Source organism: Amphiprion ocellaris, chromosome 1 (assembly GCF_022539595.1).
Source record: "Amphiprion ocellaris isolate individual 3 ecotype Okinawa chromosome 1, ASM2253959v1, whole genome shotgun sequence".
NCBI classification, from domain to species: Eukaryota; Metazoa; Chordata; class Actinopteri; family Pomacentridae; genus Amphiprion; species Amphiprion ocellaris.
In genome coordinates this window covers 36,216,466-36,240,315 of record NC_072766.1, presented here as the reverse complement: position 1 = coordinate 36,240,315, position 23,850 = coordinate 36,216,466, and the positions used below count along the sequence as shown (strand labels likewise).

Sequence of the window (23,850 nt, the reverse complement as noted above, 5' to 3'; positions counted from 1 at the left end):
CAATATTTTGCTAAGTGTGAGCTTCAGCTATTATTTCAGTGTTTTCAACCAAATAAAAGAAGGTACTGCGGCTACAAAGCAGCTGCCGGCTTTCTGACATTCAGTACGTCTGAGCACAACAGATGCACAAATTTAATTTCCACCTCTACACTGGTGTTGTTAATCCTTTCTGTTCTGGCAGCACCAGATGTGTTCAGTGACTCACAAACCTTGTTGGACGGAGTGGAGGTGATGGTGTTGTCGAAGGCCTGCTGGGAAACCACCTTCTGCCTGCTGTCTGTGCTGTGAGGGGGTGTGGGCTCCGGAGCTCCAGGAGGTCCTCGCCTCTCCTCAGTCGGCTCAGTGGGGGTGACGGTGTCCTTGAGGTTCTGCTGCGGTGCTGAAGATACTTCCTGCTGTGAAGGCTCTGATTGGCTGTTCGGGAGGCTGTTGCAGCCCAGCGAGGATGCCTGAGAGCTCCTCTGAGGGGAGCCAAACAGTTCCCCCCTGGAAAACATGCACAGATGGAAAGCAAAACAAATATGCAACATCAATATTAGAAGCTAAAACCATATTTAAATTAATTAATTCATCATGGGTTTCTATTGTACCTGATACTTAAACTGAGGAAAGTTAAGTCAGATCTGGTGTAAACTCCTTTAATGTCTCTGTAAGGTGAAAATCCATTTTAATTATTCTGCCAAGGAACGCAGCGGAGTTATGTGACAATCGGTCTGTCTGTCTGTCTGTCTGTTAGCAACATTACTCAAAAACAGACTAACAGATTTGGATGAAATTTTCAGGGAAAGTCAGAAATGAAACAAGGGTTTTGGCAGTGATGCAGCTTATAGCCTTGATTCACAGATTTGTGAAAGATTTCTGTATCATTGTGAGATAGCGGCACAGCGTCACTGTAACTATGACGAGTGAACGCTACATCAGCTGCCTGCTGACGATCACATGATTGTGATCCAACTACAAATTGACTGCTGTGGACTTATCGGGACTTATCTGTCGGAAATTATATAAGGCACAACCGATTAAATTGTGGGGGTGTTTCCGAGTCCCATCAATTCCTGCCACCCGCTATATATTTAGGTCACACAATTCGGGATCCATCCATGATGTACACATGCATAACACACACTGTGCTCAGCGCAAGGTCATTTTGTTTGTGGGTACATCTATATTAAATGGCCACATTCTATGGTGCCATGATTTCTGATCATAAATAACTAATAAACAAATGCTGCATTTCTACAAAAAAATGCTGCATTCTGACAATGCCATATGAGGGAATGAGCAGCCTTGGTGGAGTACTGCGCTCTCTGAGTGCTGTTCTTGTTGTGTTTTGTGGTTGTTGTAAGCTCAGAGGTTTGAAAGTTATGAAGACTTCCGCCATTCCTCAGGTCCCCTCACGACTAAAGAGACTCCAAGTGTGACCACTGCTTCCAGGTGAGTCAGGTGACATTTGTTTACAGTCTGGATCTGCTTTCGCTAACTTTGAAATGTCTCAGCCATGAGAAAAGCACGACAAATCTTCTGCTGTTGGCTGCAAGAGTGAACACAAGCGTGTTCATGCACTACCAGCATCTGAGAACTGAACACCCAGAAAATAACTTGTATTTTTGATGGTAATGTCACAAGGACATTCTTAGTGTTAGCACGTTGTACGGCTAATGTGGCTAACGTTAGCATTAGTTTTGATGTTTTGCTCACAGGTCAAAGATCTGTGGAAACAGTAACACTGAGGGACATTTAATTTAAACCAATAAACAAGGACTGGGTGGGTAACCGTGTTTTCATGTCGCCTGTTGTGCTTAAGTTCAACCTAAACTCAGCTGCTGTTCACATCTGTTAGCTTCTCTCCTGCTCTCTGTGCTCACATAAACTGTGTTTTAATACAGTCGAATTCTCAACAAAACTGTTTACATAGTCTTCTATTTCTGTCATCAAATAAGGAAATCAGTATGAAATAGTGACTGAAATGCAGCTCATTAACACTATTTTTCACTTCATGGTCATTTCTAAGCTGCTACTCTATACCACTAAACTACTGATTTTATAACCGGAATGCTGTCTGCCAAACTCAGCAAATACACGAGTTAAAAACAACAGCTCTGGTTTGAATTCAGGGAGACTTTCATGTCAAATGATCACTCAGAGAGAAAGGTAAAAGTGACAGAAAGTTCTGTATGTCAGCTGCTAAGGTAAACTGATTTTCTCTGCATTGTTAATTAGATGCAGAGAGAGTTTTCTTCCTGAAAGGGTCCGGGAAAGCAACAGTTCAGCTGAATTTAAAGCTACAGACACTAAAACACCATGTGTAGAACAGGACTAAAACCAGAGATTATACAGTCATTGTGAAATTAACCATCTTCACAGTATTTTGAGCAGAAAATTTAAAAGACACACTGTGGGGACAAGTGAGACTTTAATTAATTTGCTCATAAATTATAATTCGCATAATTCGTGACTTTTACTGGCCACTGTACTTTCGAAAGCACCACTATCAGGCTAATTTTTTACATATTTCCACACTTGTGATAATGTTCATATGGTGAAAACAATTCTATATAAAATAAATGTGAATAAACAGTGTGGCTACATGCTTTGCACTACTACCAACGAGCAAACAGCATCATCCTTTCAACTATGAAGAGACTTCGGCAGCAGAGGTCATTCAGTAAAACGAGCAGAACAAGTGGAACAACACCTCACCACTCCTCACATCTCAGGAGAATACGCAATGAGAACAAAAAATAGCCAGAATTTAAAAGTAGGTCTCGCTCTCTCTCACACACACATGCAGTGTTACCCAGGAAGGCCTATTTCTGTCTACTAAAATACATTACAACAGGGGAGAGCTATTCATACCTTCCCAGGTCAAACATGAGAAGCAACAGCGAGAACAGCCGGAGGAAAACGTATGTAGCATGAAGAAAGTTAACATTAACCCCTGTGGAGAATATTATCATTGTAGTAACTTTTTAATTAGGTAAGGGGGACACAGCAGGGTCAACATAGACACTATCATGTGTTATTAACATGCATACATTTGTCACTTCTTCTGTTTTAGTTAGCTGTAGATCACAGAATGTAGTTCCTTCGTTGTCAGTTTTTATTTAATATTTAGAATATAGTCTAAAGTCTGCATTTTCATATTTTGCACAAATAACCATCCCATCTCATGCAGCGAGCAGCTCTTCGCTTTCTTTTGAAGCGTCTTACTGACAGCGTGTGACCTGTCAGCTGGCAGATTTTGACAGTCGGCACATACGCCACACCCAGTAGAGCCGCCGGGCCAGCCAAGCTGTAATGGCATGTCTTGCTGAGCCCAACGGACTTGACCGCCCCGCCAAGCACAGCGCGACCCCTGCCGTCCTATTTCCTCTGGAGTAGAGTGGCCTGGGCGTGCCGGCTGTCAAAATATCCCCGCTGACACGTCAACTAGCTGTCTGTGAGACGCTTCTGAAGAAGGCGAGAGCTGCTCGCCGAAACTGTCGAGGTAAAAAGCAACATCTTTATTTTCACCTTGTGTCTGAACAAAAGAACTTAAAATTTACAAAATTAAGTTTTTAAAAGCAAACAGTGCAAGTTAACCATATCAGGCACTAAAAAAGAGAGCACTGAGCTGCTGCAACTATGTGCGCAACCATCTTTCAAATGTGTAAATGAATCTCTGGTTTTTAGAGACTATAAACACCATGTAACAGACATGAAGGCATCAGAAGAAAAACCTGCTGTATGCTCACAGCAGCGTCGTCCTGCTTCTGTTAGCTTTGTAACCTCAGACATGAAGACATGATGAACATTTTTGAGCCTGCACTTAATTTCATTGCACTGGTTGCAATGACTTTAAAGATAGTGAATTGAATTGAACTGAACTGAATTGGACTGAATTGACACAACCAGGGACAACATTTGTCTAAAATGTGTCTGGTTCTTCTCCAGTCCTGTCACACACCGCTGGTATGTTCTACTGGAGACCTGATGTGATTAAGAACTTATCGCCAAACATCTGTGTTTTCTGTGGCATATTTCCACAGGATAAGTTTGTGTTTTACGCAAATGTACTAACATTTCTCCCAGATATGAAGATGTAGGCTACAACATATTTACATCTGAGCCTGCCTAAATGCAGAGAAATGTTCCGAAGAGCAGGCCGTCATACCATCTAATCATACTTTTGCAGTTTTGATCAATTTCGTGTTCTTGTGAATATGTCTCTGTGTGGTGCAGCGACTTCAACCTCCTGAATTTGCACCCAAAGTGTTTTCCAAACTTTCAATGTTACTTGTCAATGCAACTTCTATAATGCTCATGTGGGACAGAGGCGGTAAAAACGTGCAGAGAAAACATAAAAAAATGTAAATAAAATGTAAAAGCTGATCCCAACTCACAGAGATCAATTCACAAGAGACTAATATTATCACTGGACCTCTGTTTTGGTGAAATAAAGCAAGTTGCAGTTGATTTTTTCACATTACCAATTACAGACACGGCAGATTAGCAAAGGATTAAAACCAAATGTGACCTTTTTAATTATTGCAAATCCCATCAGGCACAGAAAATGCTAATCAGATGCAAACTGGCCTCATGACGCTGCAAGAAACTACAGGAAGGTTTCAAATGAAAAACCTTCCAGTGTATCTGTGACGGTGATGAATCGTCCAGTCACAGCCACATTCTGAATCAGTTCTCTGTAAGATGGTTTCATATCCAGTATTACAGCAGCAGCTGCAGTCCTGTACAGTAACAGCACACGTTGTTACCTGACAGGTGTAGAGTTGCCTCCAGGCTGACTGTCCTCCTCCGCCTCCTGCTGCCGGTGAACCTGCCTGACCCGACTGAACACCGACGGGCTGCTGCGACATCAAACACAAGAGCAGTGAATCAGCTGGAGTCAGAGAGGCGAAAAAGAACTGACGGTGCAATAAACTGAATCTAACAGGAGCCACAGATGCACCTCACTAGAGGGAAGTTTAGTTATTGAATTAGTTTGAAGTCTTTTTTGCAGAAAAAGGAACTCCGTGTGGCTGCACCAGTTTTAAAAACTAAAGAAATGGGCTTTAGTTGAGAAAATAAAGCATCTTTTAATCAGAAATACACAAAACTAATATCAAACTTCTGCACAACAAGAGGCTCTTGGATTTTTTATTTCCAGTAACTGCTCTCAGTGTAACGATATTATGCAAATGTCTGCACTAAGACACCAATATCTAATCAGATCATCTGCTCCCCATGTACCTGTAGTGTAAGAATGACATTCCTGCTATGTAGTTTTTGCACTTTTGTTCACAAATAAATGTGTTTCTGAGAAATCTGTCTGATCCCATTAATGCAAATGTACCCAACAGGGTGCAAACACTTACAACTTTATTTAGATCATCTACTCCATACGACTGTAGGGTAAACATACACTACCGTTCAAAAGTTTGGGGTCACCCAGACAATTTCATATTTCCATGAAAACTCACACTTTTATCCATGTGCTAACATAACTGTACAAAGGTTTTCTAATCATCAATTAGCCTTTCAACATCATTAGCTAACACAATGTAGCATTAGAACACAGGAGTGATGGTTGCTGGAAATGTTCCTCTGTACCCCTATGGAGATATTCCATTAAAAATCAGCTGTTTCCAGCTAGAATAGTCATTTACCACATTAACAATGTCTAGACTGGATTTATGATTAATATAATGTTACTTTCATTTTTATATTTCAACAATTAGGACACTTCTAAATGACCCCAAACTTTTGAACGGTAGCAAACATTTCTACAACATATTTTTCATCAGAAGATTGAAGCATGAAGCATCCTGCACACCATTCAACATTGATTGTATTGTCTTACATAGATCTTTTATCATCTTAACCACACAACTGTTATTTTGTCTTTTTTAACGGGTTCAAAGCTATTTTCACCATCCCATGTTTTGTCAGTTGCTTGTAAAGCACCTTAACGTGCATTTTATTTGTTTGAAAAATGATATATAAATAAAGTTTAATAGATTGATGCACCACTGTGGCAGGACATAAACATTTTAAAAATCGATGAGCTTTAAATTGAGTCATCAATGACTTACGGTGTTAATATTAGGGCCATTATTAGATATGAACATTTCTGCAAGTTCCTATTTCATATTTCTGTAAATTCAGCTGCAGGAAACAGCCGACTTTCACTTTGCCCTGTTGTCCATAGACTCATGAGTGTGCAACAAAAAATTAGACCACAAGTGCTAACAGAATCACAGAAAGAGGCAAATGATTGCGTGACTTTTTAAAAATTTAAATAACATCAAATCGTTTTGTTTCCCTAAGAATTGGAGATTGTCTATAAAATGTCAAAAAAAACCAAAACAAAACAGAAAATACTCAAATTTAACAAGCTGGAATTAGACCGTTTTAACATTTCTTCTTGAAAGCTCAAACGATTATCTGGTTAATTGGGGACAAATTTAATAGGAGGCAAACTACTTGATTAAGCTTTTAAGTGTTTTCTAGTTCACAAACAGTGGAACAACAACACTGTTTTTAAAAAGTCTCAAACTAATTTGGCATTTCTGGACTGCAGTTTCTTGTAACTCATGAACAACATGCACACAAATACCGCTATATGTGCAGCAAGCAACAGGAGGCAGCAGCACATGTATGAAATAATTCAGTTAATGAGCATGAAGAGATTAAAGATCACAGTTTAAAGATCATTTACCTGCTTACAGCCTTGGAAACAGTAGTAACCTTGACAACAGATCCATCCTCTTCTGATAGTGTTGGCTCTGAAGAAAGAAATGTATAAAAGTCAGCGTGATGAGAGCAACGTCTCCATGGATATCAGTACATGACCACAGTAGGACTGATCCAGTGTGATTGTAGAATGTCTATGCACCTTACATAGTTCTACTACAACTGTGTTTTTGCTACCTGTCTGAATCACTTTAAATCACTGTGCCTTGAAATGTGTAAATACTGTATATTGACCTTTGGGTTCACATTTAGTATCTGTACAGATATTAAAACCAGAAGTTTTTTTGTTTATAGTACTGTAGAGCATGTCCTTTAGAGTATATACTAATGTTTAATGTTAACCGTGTTACTAACCTGCCTTTTTTGTTGTATGTAAGCTGCTGAATACTTGAATTTCCCTCAGGATTGATAACGTATCTATCTATCTATCTATCTATCTATCTATCTATCTATCTATCTATTATCTATCTATCTATCTATCCATCCATCCATCCATCCATCCATCCATCCATCCAGTCACTCCCAGGAAGATGCAAAGGCCACAGGTTTTGTGTGAGCGTCAAACATGTTCTTACTCTGCAGGCTGAAGTGCTCTGAGCTGCCCTCTTCCACAGGAGTCACCAGCTTCATCCTCAGACTCAGCTTCCCGTCTCCCTTCTCAGCCGAGTCCTCCACACTCTCCCCCGACACGATGTCACTGGCAGCCATCGCCACATCCGCAGAGACGTCGGCCGCCACGTCGGACTTCTCGGAGAAGGAGGTGATCTCTGGGTGAAGAGAAAAACGCAGAAGCTCAGCAGCAGATCTTGCTGCACTACCTGGCTGACAGGTTTCTGGTAGAAGAACTCACCGATGGGAGTGCTGTGTCTCAGCGTCTGCTTCAGCTGGTTGATCAGAGGAGGCGTGGCGCCGACAGCAGGACCAATCAACTCGCCTTCTTTAGGGAGGGTGAAGTGGAAGGAGATTTCTGTAGAAGGAAAGCAGAACTGGAATCAGATTAAAGAGTTTTTCTTTCTAAAACCAGATGTCAACTCACAAACAAGTGTTTCTAACTTCTCTGACTTTCCACACTAATTTTTGGGCAGCTGATGAACGATCTATCTCACACCGACATCCATCTATCTTACACAAGTACAGCTGTGACGGTCACTACTTCTGTATTTAATAGGTTTTATTTATATTGGAGTAGCAATTTCAGTAAATTTTTTTAGTCTGCTGCTTGACTGCTACTGTTGGATTTAGTCTTGACACATGCAGATGAGAAGCAGAAGTGGATCTAGTCAGTCCCAGGGACCATTTATTGTTGTTGAATTACAGATAAGTTGGAATAAAATGAAAAAGCTTTAAACGAAAGAGTCTTTAAGAAGGCCTAGTTCCCTGATACAGCCACACGGTCAAAAAATTGTTTGCCTTCCTCAGGTCCAGCTAAATATTTTCTTAAATTCTATGTATTTGATTCCACTACAACTAATGCTGCTACTGTAAGAGACTGCAAACAGAATTTCATTGTATTTTTATGTACAATGATAATAAAGGCAACTTTAAAAGAGTTTTCACCTCTCATATTGATTTATCAGTAGAACTTTAAGGTGCCTGAAAAGGCATAGCTAGAGCATACATACATAATTCTGTATTAATGTGAATGTTTTCTTAGGTTGGGAACTTTTCCTTTAAAGATCTAACACCAACCCGCTAAGTTCTTACCTCCTGAACTGTCACTCAGACTCTTTTCTTTGAGTTCTTCTGCTTCACGTCCCGCCTTCTCCATCTGCAGCAGCCTATCAGGAGCCTCGTCCACCTCCTTCCCCTGAACCTGGGACTCGTGGCCGTTGGTGGAGATGGACTCTTTGACTGGCTGGTTGGACGCCAGCGGCGCGTCTTTTTGATGAAGCTGAGAGTCTCTCTCGCTGTCCGTTACCACGATGACACTGTCCTCCCCCCTGACCTCACTGTCCTCCTCCTCCATGGGCTCCGGAGACAGCAGCTGACTCTGGGACAGAGCCAGAGCCATTCCTGAGGTGTTCTCCTCCTCCATCACCACCTCCTCCTCCTGCTCCTCCATCATGTCTTTGTCTCTCTGGCTGTTACTGACCACCGAACGCTGCTGTGACTCTACAGACGGACTCTTTGCACTCACAGAGCTCTTCACCACATCCACAGCAGATGTCTGGTAGATCATGGACTGTGAAGGTAGGCTGCAGGGCGTCTCCTGCACACAGCTGTTAACAGTTAAACCAGAGGAGTCCAGCTTTGGCTGAGAGCAGGACACCACGGCAGCAGAACCCGCCTCCCTGCTGTCACTCTTAGCGGCTTTTACATTCACGTTTTGTACATTCAGAGTCTGTTTGTGCTGTTCGATCTCGGCACTTTTGCTGTGGTGCTTTGGTGATGCAGCAGAGGTGGAAGCTTTGGAGCTGGTGGCAGCTTGTGATTCCGAGGGGATGGCGTTGCTCTCCTGTTTCTGATCGCGACACGAACTCACGGAGTCGCTGGCGTCGACGTTGGGCTTCTCCTCCAGCTCTTCTATCTGCGTGGCCTGACTGTCCTCCTCAACTTGCTCTGAGGTCCGCTGATGTTGGCTGCTGTTCTGCGTATTCACAGAGAGCTGCAAAGGCAAAGTGAATTTAGCCGACTCCATGAGCTGAGACTGAGTTTCACAAGGCAAAGATGCTGACTTCCTGTCCGACTGCTGTGGTGCCTCCTGGCTCTGCGTCGGTACGAACACGTCCTGAAAGAACACAGAAACAAACCAGTGAAAATCGGAAACTAAAGCTGAATCCAAGGAAAAGATTCTGTATGAATTCTACACATTATGTGTTCTACAATTTGGGTGCATTATCCATCATGCCACATCCATACATGTCAAATGTGTACATAGTCTTTATTATGTTTTTATCCTTATTACTCCACCAAGGAATGCGGCGGAGTTATGTGACGATTGGCGTACATTTGTCTGTTTGTCTGTCTGTGCATAACAATACTCAAAAACAGACAAACAGATTTAGATGAAATTTTCAGGGAAGGTCAGAAATGAAACAAGGACCACCTCATTAGATTTTGGCAGTGATGCGGCTTATAGTCTGGATCCACGGATTTGGTAAAGATTTCTGTATCATTGTGAGATAGCGGCACGGCGTCACTGTAACCATGACAACAAGTGAACACTACGTCAGCTGCCTGCTGACGATCACATGATTGCGATCTTACTACAAATCGACCAACCGTCAGAAATGATACAAGAAACGATTAAACTGTGGGGGTGTTTCTGAGTCTCATCAATTCCTGCCACCCGCTACATATTTAGGTCACGCGATTCGGTATCTGTACATAACGCACACATGCATAACACACACCTGTGCTCAGCGCAAGGTCATTTTGTTTGTTGCTGTGATTTCTGATCATCAATAACTAATAAATAAAAAAAATGCCGCATTTCTGACAATGCCATATAGGGGAATGAACAGCCTTGGTGGAGTACTGAGCTCACTGAATGCTTTTCTATTTGCACTTCATGTTTCTTGTCTTGCTTTTAATGTTTTCATTTGTACCAAGCTGCTGTAACTATGAGGCTTTAATTAAGTTTATCTTGTTTTATAACAGATAAATTAATGGTTTACCTTAAAAAAAAATAAAAATTTAAACTGATCAACGTTTAAAAATTGAAGATACTGCACTGTAGTACCACTTAAACAGTAACTATATAGTACACAATATATATATATATTATAAAAACATGCACCCACTTTGCTTGGAAAACAGCTGCGACTGATCTGAATATTAAATAAAGCTTCAGGAGTAATAAACAGTTAAGGCAATTATTCATCAAAAAACATCATGTAGTTCAGTTTAATCATAATAATTTGTCAAAAGGTGCATCAAAGCCCTCAACATCTTCAACAAAATCTTAAAATATTCGCTGTTGATTGCTATCAAATCATCAGAAACCGGTATTTACAATCTTATTAATTAAACTGGCAGACAATGAATCAACAACACGATTTGCTGCCATTTTCTGATTAACATCAAAACTGATCTTTCTAGATTGAAACAACAAGAAAAGTGGCCTTGGACAACTGACAATCTCTGTTTCCAGTACCTCATAGACTAGATAATTAATACATTAATTTATCAACGGTGAGCTGCAGCCCGACAAATATCATTAATAAACCAGCCGGTTACACTGAAAAAGAATGAGGTACGTACATGAGAGAACTCAGGCTGGGAGGGTATGGAGAGACTTCCCTTCAATGCAAAACCAGGGGAATTCTGGGATACGGGAGTGGAGGCAGATGGGAGGGGCTTAGAGGCAGCCTCGGTCTCCATTGGTTCGTCCTTTTCTGACGCTCGCTCATCTGGAGGCAGCGAAGTGTCCATCGGTTCATCAGCACCTGAAGAAGCACAAGAAATTTTTAATCTTTATAGCGCTTCTAATGTAATGTTTTCAACAGTTTATTCTCCTTACAGATATTCTAGTACAACGTTGTAAACACAGTTTTTATCCTACAGCTCTTTAAATGCAACATTTTAACCGTTTCTTCTTTTTATAGCTCTCTTCTATCGCAGCAGCATCTTTTGACAGTTTTTTCTCAATATAGCTCTTCAAATGCAACACTTCAGCATCATTTTTACCTTCATAGCTCCTCTAATACAACATTTTTAACACAGTTTTTTGGGTACATCTCTTCCACTACAACAACCTCAAACATCATACAGCACTGTTTCTCTCCATACAACTCAACAACAAAATCAAACAGCTTTTTGTCTTCATAGCTCTTCCATTGCAAGAACATCTTTTAACAGTTATTTTATATCCCTATATCTCTTCCACTGCAGCATTTTCACCATGTTTTTTTTCTATATAGTTCTTCCATTGCAACACTTTTAACACTATCTCTTCCCCTTATATTTCAATGCAACATCTCTTAAAGACTATTTTCTCTTAGCAACCTTCACATGCAACAAAATTCACACAACACTGCTTTTCTCTCCAAAGCTCTTCAAGTGTAAAAACATCATGCAGCGCTGTTTGTCTCCGTACAGCTCAACAACAAAAGCTAACACTGTTTTTGTCTTCATAGCTCTTTCATTGCAAGTTCATCTTTTAACAGTTATTTTATCCTTAGAGCAGCTCTTCCAGTGCAACATTTTAAACATTGTTTCTTCTCCTAATAGCTCTTTCAGTGGAATAACCTTTCGAACATTGCTTTTCTCTTTATATCTCTTCCAGTGCAACAACCTCAAACATCACACAGCACTACACATATTGTGGGGATGCTCTGTTCTTAAACCCTTTTGGGACAGTGTTCATGGCACTCGGAAAAATCCTGTGAATTCCTGTGATACTGAATTCACTTGCATGTCATTATTTTGGGGGGATATGGACACAAGCTTACCTAAAGATGACCAGTATCTAATAAAAATCTTCATGGCAGCGAGTAAAAAGGCTGTAACAAGGCGATGGCTTTGTGGGGAGCCTCCTACTATCGACCAATGGGCAGCAATAATCACAAACATCCAGTGTACGGAACGCAAGACTTTCAGTTTAAGACTCCAAAAGGATAAACACGATGCTCTCTGGGAAAAATGGGACACGTACCTCACAACAAGAGGTGATAACCCACCTTGTTTCTGATTTATGGTCTATAAAAACAATATTATTATCTTATGGACTCCTGTACTGTGCTCCAGTCCTCTGTACCGTTGCTGCTCTCAGTACCGTTACACATTTGCTAATGTATTTGTATCATGTTTAGCTGTTTGTAAAAAAAAAAAAATGTTCTTTGAAAAAAATGGAAAAATAAAGTTTAAAAAAAAACAAAAAACAAACATCATTCAGCACTGGTTGTCTCCATACAGCTCAACAACAAAAGCGAACACAGTTTTTTGTCTTAATAGCACTTCTAGACCAACAACACACTATACCACTGATCTCTCACAATAACAGAAATGCAGTTCTACTATTCTGTATAAAAGTACAATTCTAAATGCCATATGTGTCAGTTCAGTTGGGTATATCATCAATCATATCATACCTGTAAATGTGAAAGGTATAAACAGGATTTATGATATCTTCATTTTCAGCTTTACAGCACTTTCCTTTTTCTTGTCTTGTTTCTTCCATACCTCATTTGTATGTAGCTGTTGTAACATGTAAATATATCCAGTAAGGGATAAATAAGTTTGACCTCATCATCTTTCAGCTCCATTCTCTGACTGACTGATTTAAAGTCAGCTGGTTTACCGTGTTCGTTCTCTGGTGCGGTCGGAGAGCTGGGAACAATCAGAGGGGTGTGGTGGAAGTTGTCTGGGGTGGGGGCAATGCAATCGACAGAACTCCTGGAAAAACAATGAGAGGAAAAACAACATCAGGTGTTTTTCTCGTGTTGTGTTTGTGGCTAAATGAAAAGTGTGGAAGCAGCGTGTGACTCACTGGGACAGACTCTCCTGCACCAGTGTTCCCTGTCCGGACAGATGCAGCAGTCGGAGGGAGTTGGCCGGCGTCGCTGTTGGGTGACCCTGTTGCTCCGGCTCTGATACTGTGCTGTCGACTGCAGCACCTGAAGGCAGCACAGAGGAAACACACGAGACGGTCACGTGAGGGGATAACGGAACACGGTTGGAACAGTGTTTTCTTACATTTAGACTTCACTAAATTTAAATTTCTGGTTACCTGAGTGGGAGATTCATGGCCGATATTTGACATTTTTTTGATTATCTGTATTTTTATTGACTGATTACTGCTAAAATAAATGTTTGTCATTACTTTGTGGTCTCAGAAATGTCTCTCAAAGAGAAACAGCAGCTGTTGCCACAAACCAGGAAATTAGCTCCTCTCACAGTGGCTAATGCTATGCTAACAGCTAGCAGGTAAGTTAGAAGGCAGCTGCAGAATATCCTGAAACAGAGTCTTCTCACATCACATCTCTTAACACATAAACTCACACTTCACCTTTGTAATAACTAAAAGAACCTTCAAAATCAACACCTTGTACTATTCTATCAACTAAAAGCCACTGGTTTCAGTGTTTTTTGTGTGGTAAGGAAATGTGCTTGCAGAGACTTGCTTCAGCTTAGTCAAAATCTGAATGATTTAGTATGAAACGGCAGCTGAATGAGCAATTACATTTGAAAAGTCTGCCCACTTTGTGCATTGATGTGCTGGCTGGACTCTATGCAAGCCAATACTTCAGAGCCAGCAGAGAAAAGTTAAAAAAAACAACCTTTTAATGCAAGAAATGGCCAAATCCACACTTATTCTCTCTCGTTTGATATCCTGTCAACGCTAAAGAAAGATTCTGCTTGATAAATGACTCTTGGGTCTTGGATTTTTAAGCTTCTCACACAGAAATGCATTGAACCAGCAAGTTATTCAAATCATTCTACCACAAATGTTTTCTTATTAAGGACATCGAGGAAATTAACAGCATACATCTCATTCTTATAATTGCAGATTCCTTCATTTCTTCCTCAGTGAATGAATGCGCAACTACAAAGACAAGTAAAGGGTGTTCCTAAAGTCTCATTAACTAGAATTTTTTTGCCTCCATGGATTAAATATGGCTTTGTCGAAAGAAGAAAGAGTTGAACTGGTACTTCTCAGTGGATGTGAAGGATGGACATATTGAAAGATACTGATTTCTATCTTTCAATATGTCCATCCTTCACATCCACTGAGAAGTACCAGTTTAACTCTTTCTTCTTTCGACAATGTATTTTTGCCTGAGTCCAGACTTTTGGGACACTCAGTAGAATGGAAAAAAGCAACGCACAGAAAACAATAATAAAACCTAAAAAATAAGAGCAACCCACCTACTGAAGATTAGGTAACGGTTTCAAATAAAAAGAATGACTCTGCTTGTAATATTGCATCTGTTTGGTTAGGAATGAAGCAGATTTTACATTGTAATGAAAAAAGTGGGGGGAAAGGGGGGTTACCTGGATAGTCGGAAACCAAATTTAAAACCAAAAAACACAGAAGTACACTTCAGAAAATCAGCGACATTGATATGAAAGTGTGTGTATTGAAGGTAAGGGGTTAAAACACAAGCATGATGAAGTCCCCATGTGCATGAACGTACCGGTCTTGTCACCGTCGAACAGATCCTCCTGTGACGACAGGATCTCACAGTCCTGGTTCTGCTCGTCAGAGTTCTGGAGGCTCTGTGAGTGCAGCAGAACCTGGACACTCAGCTGCCGACCCGACTGACCCAGAGACTCTGAGGAGCTGCTGGAACTGACCTCCGACCTGCAGGAGAACAGAGACATTAGTACGAGACAAGAACGCTCATCTTTAGTCAATGTTTAAAACAGTACATGTGTCTGTACCTCACTGCTTTGTTGTCCTGACTCTCTGAAGGCCTGATGTTCGGCTCTGCTCAGGAAGAAGAAAAAGTGGAAGCTAGATCAACATTTTTTTGTATTATTTTTTCATTGATGTCTCTTGTAATTGTGGGAACATTTTTATTTTTTTTTTGGACATGCATGCATTTAACCAGCAGTCTCGCAAAACACGGTCATTCAGAGGTGGAAAAGCAGGTAGAAAAATGAAGTGCTGTTGTTTCCATTGGTTGGTCAATGTGTGCTAATCGGACCAAATTCTCATTGCTCAGACAGTCATGGAGTTTCCTTTATAAGAATATATTCATAAGAAAAGCACTTCATCAACAGCCTTCCAGGACTAATTCCTGATTTTTTGTGGCAGAAGGAACAGACTAACTGTGAACACCCCCATGTTTTCCCAACTTTAAACTCGCCCAACCTGATGGAGACTACTGGTCAAACATATAAAGCATTTACTGAAGGTTTACTCAGAGTAGGCTGCACATTAACTGACAGCAAAAATAGCAGTTTGTATCTCACAGCTCAACAACCAACATGACAGATCATCCAGAAACAGCAGCTAACTTGTCTGTTTTATTCCTCAATGGTTTTTGTGCTGGAGTCACTTTTCTGTTTCATGATTCAATATGCAGCAAATATGAACTGTTTATTTATAATTAATTTAGGTGCACTCAGTTCACTTTAGCTTATTTAGTTCATCTAGAAATGACATGGCCAATTGTTTTCCTGTAACCAATCGATTGGGTGAAGAATTGGTGCGATTTCAGTTGACAGTTATTTTCTTTGGTTTACTACAAGCCCTAGAAACAAGGCTGTCTGCAGCCCTTTAATGTGAATTTCATGCTCTCTGTATCATCTCAGATTAGATCACATAACGTCAGACATCAGGTAAAATAAAACTAAACCACAGCATCTATAAATTAAAGTCTTGGTACCTAACTTGCTGCATTTCGCGCTGTCTGACTGAGGGACGACGTCTTCTCTCTGACTGTTCAGGTCTTGACTTTGAGAGAGCTCCAGAAATCCAAACTGAGAAGATCCTCCTGAAACACACACACATGCAGACGCTGTTAAACTTAGTGACACAAATGTTGGTATTCAGTCAGGAGAATCGTGGCTGAACCCTCCCACTCTGACTCTTCTCCTTTTAAGGTCTTCAATCCTTCATACGCCTCCTCTTCACTCAGATCAAAACATTATAAATAATCTCATTAACACATCACAGTCCTCTCCACTCTGTAATATTTAAACACTGCGTCATGTAAATATCCAGTCCAGTCGAGCCTATCTAGATTTAGAATTAGACAGACTTTACTAATCCCCAGAGGGAAATTCTGTTGATACAGCAGCTGGGTATTTAACAACAAGACGACACAGAATATTAGGGTCAGGTATAAAGTGAAGGTAACATAAAATAAAATAAGATAAAAGAAAAGAAAGAAAAAATGTAACAATACATACAAGAATATACAAGAGTGATATAGAAATGTGCAAATGAGGATGTGCTTTATTTTTCTATTTATTTTAACAATAATCATTCTTTTACAGTTAGCTGTAAAATTACATTATGTTTACTGTATTTAAATCTAAGAAAAAAATTATATAATTTTATAGATATTTGCAATAATTTAAAAAAAGTTTCCTAAGGATTGAAAAATGGTAAAATTAATAAATACATTTTAAAAATTGTTATTTTACAGCGTGTTTTTCAAAATTTTTTAAATAACACTGATACATTTTATTTATAGGCGCCTTTCAGAACACCCAAGGACATCATACAAAGTGAAAAAATTTAAAGCACATTTACAATATAAAATATATATATATTATTTTTGTTTGTTTGTTTGTTACTCGACTGATTCTATTAATATTTTGTGCTGCCCAAATAGTATTTTATTTTTCTAGTGTACATATGTTTCTTCTTTTACCTCCTGTTCTTAGTTTGTTGTCCTTTTCTGTTTAACTCTGACACCTGCCCTAATAAAACTCACTGCACATCCACACTTTGCCATGTATTTAACAGTACTGCACTGGAAGCAATATGTGAGAAGACAGCTCACCTTCAGACTGAACACAGTGTGTCGTAGAATCAGCTCCAGAATCCATCTCAGCATCCTCTGGTACACACCTGAAAAACAAAGAGAAAACACTTAATCAACACTTTATCAGACCCTCAGTACCATAAATCTGCAGAAATGTTTCCTCCAAACTCACTTCTTCTTGTTCGGAGGAGGGCAGATGTCTAAAACTTGACTCTCCTCCTGGAATGCTGAGCTGGGGTTGGTCGCTGCAAGGACATCTGAATGTAAAACACAGAAACATTTTAGATTGTTTTTACAAAAATAAAAGGAAAAGGGACATACTGGTGATTTTAGTGAAGCACTGACCAGGTTCAGCCTGGTCGTTGCTCTCTGATTGGCTGTCAGTCTGAGAGCATCTGCTTCCCAACGGTGATGAGATCAGCTCCTGGAAGAGTAAAAAAATAAAAATCACAAACTTCACAAAGCAACAAACTGTAAATTTTATTAGATTTAATACACAAATGAAGAGAATTGTTAGATTGGGGAATACATTTTTTTTTCTCAGGATGTCTGGGTGGTTTGTATTGGCCAACAAAAAATACATTCACTCACAAAAACATCAATCTTTGTTAAAGAGGGTAGTTTAGCATCTCTGCTTCATCATTAGCAGGTAGAACAACATTTAAATTCCACTGCTAAGCAAGAAGAAAAATTAAAAAGATTCACGTATGCAGGGTTTTGTGATTTTTGGATGGGTGTGGATGGACCTGTGGAGAGGTTATGCGCATTGTGCAGGAGTAAAATCTCAAATAAATCCTGTCATTTAGCAGCGGTGGACTGGAACTAAGCACTACGTGAATATAATTTTGTTCTACCTAATCAAAAAGCACCTCATGGACCAGAGCTGTACGTTGAGCTACACAACGACACCTCCATCTTCTGTAAACTGTTAAATTAACTTAGCTTAGTATAGTTAGTTTCAGTTGTTAAATATAATAATACTATGAAAAGCAACTTTCATGTAGCACCGGCTGCTCAGTTTACTTAAAATTTAAATATAAAATAAAAAAACTAAATAAGAAAAGAGTCATTTCATGCCAACCCATCTTGGCCCTCCCAGTTGAGGTCATGGATTTTTATTGAAAAAAAAAATCATGCAAAAAATTCTACAAAAACCATACAATCTTTCAAAATCCCACAGATCTACTCCAAATATGGTCTGACTTATGATTTTTTTTTTAACTTAATATCCCAGAAACCTCAAGAAAAAGTTGAAACTTGTAATCATGTCAGTAGCTTATGCTGAATTTTTTTCCCCAGACATTAAAATAATAGAAATCTATGATTTATCATCAAAATAAACCATCTTTAATTTTCAAAAAATCATATCTACATTAATTTTCACTCAATTCCAACCAAATTTTTGTTGTGGGTAAAAACTACTTTTTTGTGGTACGGTACTTGTTGAGTTATTTAGTCATTAGTTCTTTCTTTAGCAATTCTTACCTGAAAAAATACTGTTAAAATGTCCTAAAAAGTGGATTTTCCCGCACAAGGTTCATTTTAAACTTGTGGCAGTCAGTTTTTGATGCAGCATCAAACATCATTTAGATACAACAAAACAAGTTGTTTCTACTGACAACAAAAACTGGGTTGGAATTGAGTGAATACTAGTGGAGATATGAATTTTTGAAAAGCAAACATTGTTTGTTTTGATGATAAATTATATATATATATAAAATTTCTGTTAAAAAAAAAAACAACATAAGCTATTGATGACATTACATGAAGTTGCAACTTTTTCTGTTGGAACTTGTTTCTGGAATATTGCACTTTGAGATTTTTCCTACATGAAAAAGGCATTACAAATAAAATGTAGTATTATTATTATTATTATTATTCAGTAAAAAAAAAAATCTGCCAAATCCTGTGAAAAATAAACTGGTTTAAACATGCTTTAAAAGAATCACTGAAGCTCTAAAAATTTAACACAGAGGGCTTATTTTCAAAAATTCGTAACTCAAAGTATTTGGAGTAGAGCCGTGTGATTTTGAAAGATTCTATGGTTTAAGTAGACAATTTTGCATGATTATTTTTCAAGAAAATCCACGACCTCAACTGAGAGGTGAGTTGGCATGGAATGACTCAAAAATACCAACGTTAAAGCAGTGAATATAAATAACAAAATAAGCAAGTATAAATAAAAAGATATTGCATGTAGTGGAGTAGATGGTAGAAAAAGAGGTTTGGTTATAAATGTTTAACAACACCTGCATCTGCGATATCCTTTGGGGAGACTAAGCCCTCATTTTTGCTGAAAAAAAGAATGAATATCCAATTTTCAGATGTATTTTTTTAAATTTATGTCTGAAATTGGATGAAATGGAGCTTATACAAGAACATATCAGTACTGGTAACTTAACTATGTATAATATAATTAGAAATCATCAAAAGAGCCTATTTCTTCTGTCGTAGTACTATGTTGCTTTACTTGAGGAGTTTTTGGGTTGTTTTTGCAGGACTTTAGCCTGTACTGGTTTGTTTACTTCCTGCACCATGATCAGTAACTTTCAATTTGTTTCTCTCATATGACCAACATACATAACATCTGGGGTAAAGCTGGATGGTGATCAGTGTGCAGCTTACCAGCACCGGGCTGCGGGCGGTGGGCTGCAGGCTGGACAGGCGGCGGGCCAGCAGCGCTCGGTAGCTGCTCTCGGGATCGTCCTCCAGGGCGACGCTGTCCGGCTGGGAGTCCTCCACGATCAGACACGGGTTCTCTGGCTGAGGCAGGCTGGAGTCCAGTTCATTTTCACTGGGATCCATGAGGTCGGACCGAGGACTGGGGGTGGCGAGCTGCTGCTGCTGCTAGCTGTCCGGGCTGCTGTTAGCTGTCCGGGTAACAAGGAGAGAACGAGCCGGTTATTGTTACCTGGAGCTAGCCGCTGTTAGCATGTTAGCTAAAGTTAAAGGTTAGCATGCTAACGCTCCGCCCAATAACAGAGAGTGATGCTGCCGGTTGCTGCCCGATGAAGAGCTCTGAAGAAACCTCATCGCACTCCCGGTGCCGTATAAATTTACGTATAAGCCAGATAATTAGTCTGGTATTGATTAAAATATCGATTCTCTACATAAATGCAGCTACAGTCCGTTTCTCACAAACACACCCACTTCTGCCCACTTCCCTTTCTCGCGGCAAAACTTGTTGGAAGCGATATGATTGGTCCAGCTGAGCAGTGACGTCACAAAGTAGCGCCCATAGACTGTATGGTAGCGACGATTAGTTTGGTGGTTGTAGAAATCTTTAAAATTTAACTTATTGGTTATTCTGTATGTAATAAATATATAATTAACATGATACAATAATATAATACATTTCTATTTATATCATTTTGAAGGGTTTTAACCTTGATATTCAAATTACACAGGAAAAAGTAGAATAAACAATACTGTAAAGCTTTAACATTAATATTAATATAAGAAACTATAATAAATAATACTCTAGGGTCTTAATCTTATGTTTAAACTTGTTACGTAAATTTACTTTTATCTCAGCAGTAGTTGCATGTGCTGTATAAATAATGCTGACTGGACTCACCTTGATTATTAAAGTTTTACTTCTTAATAATTTTACTCATATTTAATATTATTGACAAATTGGTTTGGCATTACTTCGACTGTAGTCTTTTTGTTTTAACTTTATCCTAACTTGTTGTTATTTTGCCCTCTGGGTATCCTGATTTTGCAACGTCTGAGAAAACTCATTTTGAGGAAGCAGCCATTAAACACATGCATTTTAACTGAAATCTAGATGCACAAAATGCAGCAAAAATGCAGCAAAATTAATACCTAAATGTGTATTGCAGCTGTTTTCTTCCCGTTAGTGTGAAATAAATTATGGAAGCAAGATTTCACTCTTTTTGAGTTACATGTACTTCATTTGAATATTTCCATTCTCTGCTAGTTTGTACTTCTACTCCACTACAATTTGGAGACTCCTCTATATTCATTTGATAAATTCATTAACTTTAAATATTAAGATAAATAATACAAACATGATTGAAAGATAAATTAGGATGTATTGTTATTATTAGATGAAAATAAAAACATTATTCATCCAAAAGGGAACATGACAAACTAGCCAGAAGTAAATGAATTTGTTGAAATCAGCTTCATTTTTACTAGCTGCAACATTAAAGTGATTAATACATTAATTCATGAATAATTATGATTCAGTTGTGCAACATACTTTATTCTGAAATTATCCACTTTCACTTTTAATTTAGACCCTAGCACTTTTAAATGCATGATTTCTACTTGTAACAGAGAGTTTCTGCACTGGGGATTTATTCATTTTACTTCAGAACTGTGCAGTAGCGCTACTGCTGGGTTAATATATAGGATCCAGTTATTATAATTACATATAATTATATAATTACAGAATTTCCCTCTGGGGATTAACAAAGTCAATCTAAGTCAATTATTGTTAAATACTAATTCTATACTAAGCTAGATATTAAACATATAATGAACTTTACATAAAAGCAATTCATTTCATTAAAAATCTGTACTCTGTCATTTTAATTTTTGTAATTAAATTTTATTCACAGTTTGTAAATGTACATAGATACAGTACCATGTTACAGGTTTTGCTTCATATTCTTTCATTTTAAATACTGTACATGTCCTTCTGATACCTTGGACAAGAACACATAAATTGTAATTTCTTTCATGTAATATGTTTTACATGTGGCCTGTAATCCTGCTGAAAGCTGTATTTGGTGTAAATGCACCAACTACTGAGATCTTCTTGTGTTTTTGAGGAAGCTTCAAGGTTCCACGTTCTACATCCCGCAGTGATAAATGGTGTGAAAGACGGAAATCTGGGCCATGTCGTCCCTCAGTGGGATCTCTGAGACCTTCACTGGTCCTTGTGGGGCTTTCAGGGACTCCAGCAAAACAAGATATAGGTTAACTTTTTCACTCTATCCTCCCTGAGCTCAGAGTTTGTCTGCACAGACTATACCTCACTGTCTTTACCTCCACACTCCTGCATATTACCAGAGATCTGATTTCTACATTTTATTGTCATCATGGTTAATTTTAGAGACAGATTTTGAGAAAATTGGAAACTTGGAAGCAAGCCTGACAGCTTGGAGGTAATTAAAGCCACTCCATTCATCATGTGCTGTGTAAATATTCTGTTGAGTCCCTTCATTTTCTCCTCTTCAGTGTGGAAGATGTGCTCTGGAATCACCACAGATATTAATCTCCATCATTACCTGTGAGCAGGTGCAGATTCCGACTGATTAAAACTGCACAGAGACACATTTTGCGACTGGCTCTTAATCTCCTGCTGCGAGCTCACAGTTTTTGAAGATTAATCGACGGCCTTTCAAATATTAACACGACTTTGTCATTGTGGTTTGACAACCTCAGTTTCCATGGAGACGCCACATTTCCAGTAACGCCGCAGTCGGTAGCTAATATGGATCACAGAGGTGCTTTTGGCAGAGAAAGTACAAAAAAGAAACCAATCATGTGACTGATTGAGGGAAGCTGAGCTGCACATCTGGGCTTTTGGTGGAACAGCTGGAGGTTTGACTCCTCACCTCTGGACTCACCTGGATAGGAGAGTCAGCAGGAAATGCACCTATAAATACATTTTAGAGAAGCTTTAGAGGGATGCTTTGGGTGTCAGGTGACATCCTGGGGGAAATATAAGAAGGGAGAGGCAGAAAAAGGTCACTTTAGGTCACTAAAAACTTCATTTAGAAAGATAGAAGCTGCAGGCTGTGTGCAGAATCTAAAAATCATAGATTTTTTAATCTATTTTTGTGTTTGTATCTGCTCTTTCTCCAAGTCAGCTCAAGGTGCATCCTGCCAGAGAGGAGCTCTGGGCCTGGTCACAGCTCTGATTTACAGGAAAGCAGCAGCAGCAGCAGAAACACTGACCGGCATTTCAATGTGGAAACACCAAACTGGAGACATCCTGCTTGGCAACGGCGCATCTAAGAACACAGGATCCTGCTATACAGAGCCGGGTGTGCAGCTCTCAGCGGCTAATTATGACAATAAAAAAGAGGTAAAGGATGCTGAGAGATACGGATGCTGGCGGGCTTCATCCTCCCATGCAGCCGCCCTGACCGCCTGCCACCGCAAACTTCAGCGTCACGTCGTCATTTCTGCGGGTCGAGCTGACACCCACATGAAGAAATGCGCAGCCACAACCCAAAATGTCTAATCTGAGCCACCTCTGCCGGAGCTGAGACTCACAGACCGCTGCCGGATTCTCTGCTCTTTATGCGCGCAAAAACAAACAAAGAGCCTTTACCTTTCAGATCGGTGCGTCCTGCTCTGCTCCTGTCCTCCAATTTGTCTCACTGTCCCGCTGCTTGCGATAACAGCGCGTCCAACATCGCTCGGTCCTGCCTTGCCTCTGTTTTGCTGGGAGTCGGGGTGTGGGATACACACGCATGGCACGTAAAGATGCAAAGGCATTTTTCAATGTAGATCTCATGCTCAGCTGCTCACACAGACTCACACACGGCGAGGAGGCTTCACACTCTGCACATTCAGACACAAATGCCAAAAAAATGCAAGCTTTTTCCACATTTAGCTCTTGTTTAGAAGCATTTTTGCAAGTTTTCAGTGTTTCCAAGCACATTTGCAACTGAGTTTTGTCCAATTTATGGTGTAACTGGACGTCTTTGCAGATCCAATTAATCTAATTATATTGGAACTTTTAAAAAAATGA

At 39.4% G+C, this 23,850-nt stretch overlaps 1 protein-coding gene across 5 annotated transcripts in view; it reads right to left on the bottom strand.

Annotated features, from left to right (window-relative positions):
* Positions 1 to 23,593, bottom strand: part of tp53bp1 (tumor protein p53 binding protein, 1) — a 43,487-nt gene extending 19,894 nt beyond the window's left edge. Inside the window, exons 1-17 of one of the 5 annotated variants that reach the window (XM_055010381.1) lie at positions 23,428 to 23,593; positions 19,740 to 19,984; positions 17,460 to 17,538; positions 17,287 to 17,371; positions 17,133 to 17,200; positions 16,008 to 16,115; positions 15,058 to 15,103; positions 14,811 to 14,977; positions 13,163 to 13,289; positions 12,974 to 13,068; positions 10,936 to 11,120; positions 8,437 to 9,460; positions 7,583 to 7,699; positions 7,308 to 7,499; positions 6,698 to 6,764; positions 4,755 to 4,847; positions 210 to 486 (exon numbers count right to left, since the gene is read on the bottom strand). In XM_055010381.1, coding sequence (XP_054866356.1) covers positions 210 to 486; positions 4,755 to 4,847; positions 6,698 to 6,764; positions 7,308 to 7,499; positions 7,583 to 7,699; positions 8,437 to 9,460; positions 10,936 to 11,120; positions 12,974 to 13,068; positions 13,163 to 13,289; positions 14,811 to 14,977; positions 15,058 to 15,103; positions 16,008 to 16,115; positions 17,133 to 17,200; positions 17,287 to 17,371; positions 17,460 to 17,538; positions 19,740 to 19,919 — 2,910 coding nt within the window. In that variant the 5' untranslated portion in view covers positions 19,920 to 19,984; positions 23,428 to 23,593. Of the gene's footprint in view, positions 1 to 209; positions 487 to 4,754; positions 4,848 to 6,697; positions 6,765 to 7,307; positions 7,500 to 7,582; positions 7,700 to 8,436; positions 9,461 to 10,935; positions 11,121 to 12,973; positions 13,069 to 13,162; positions 13,290 to 14,810; positions 14,978 to 15,057; positions 15,104 to 16,007; positions 16,116 to 17,132; positions 17,201 to 17,286; positions 17,372 to 17,459; positions 17,539 to 19,739; positions 20,285 to 23,427 lie in introns of those variants that run through there. The other 4 variants (XM_055010379.1, XM_055010373.1, XM_055010382.1 and 1 more) reach the window with 4 other exon arrangements.
* Between the last annotated feature and the right edge of the window lie 257 nt (positions 23,594 to 23,850).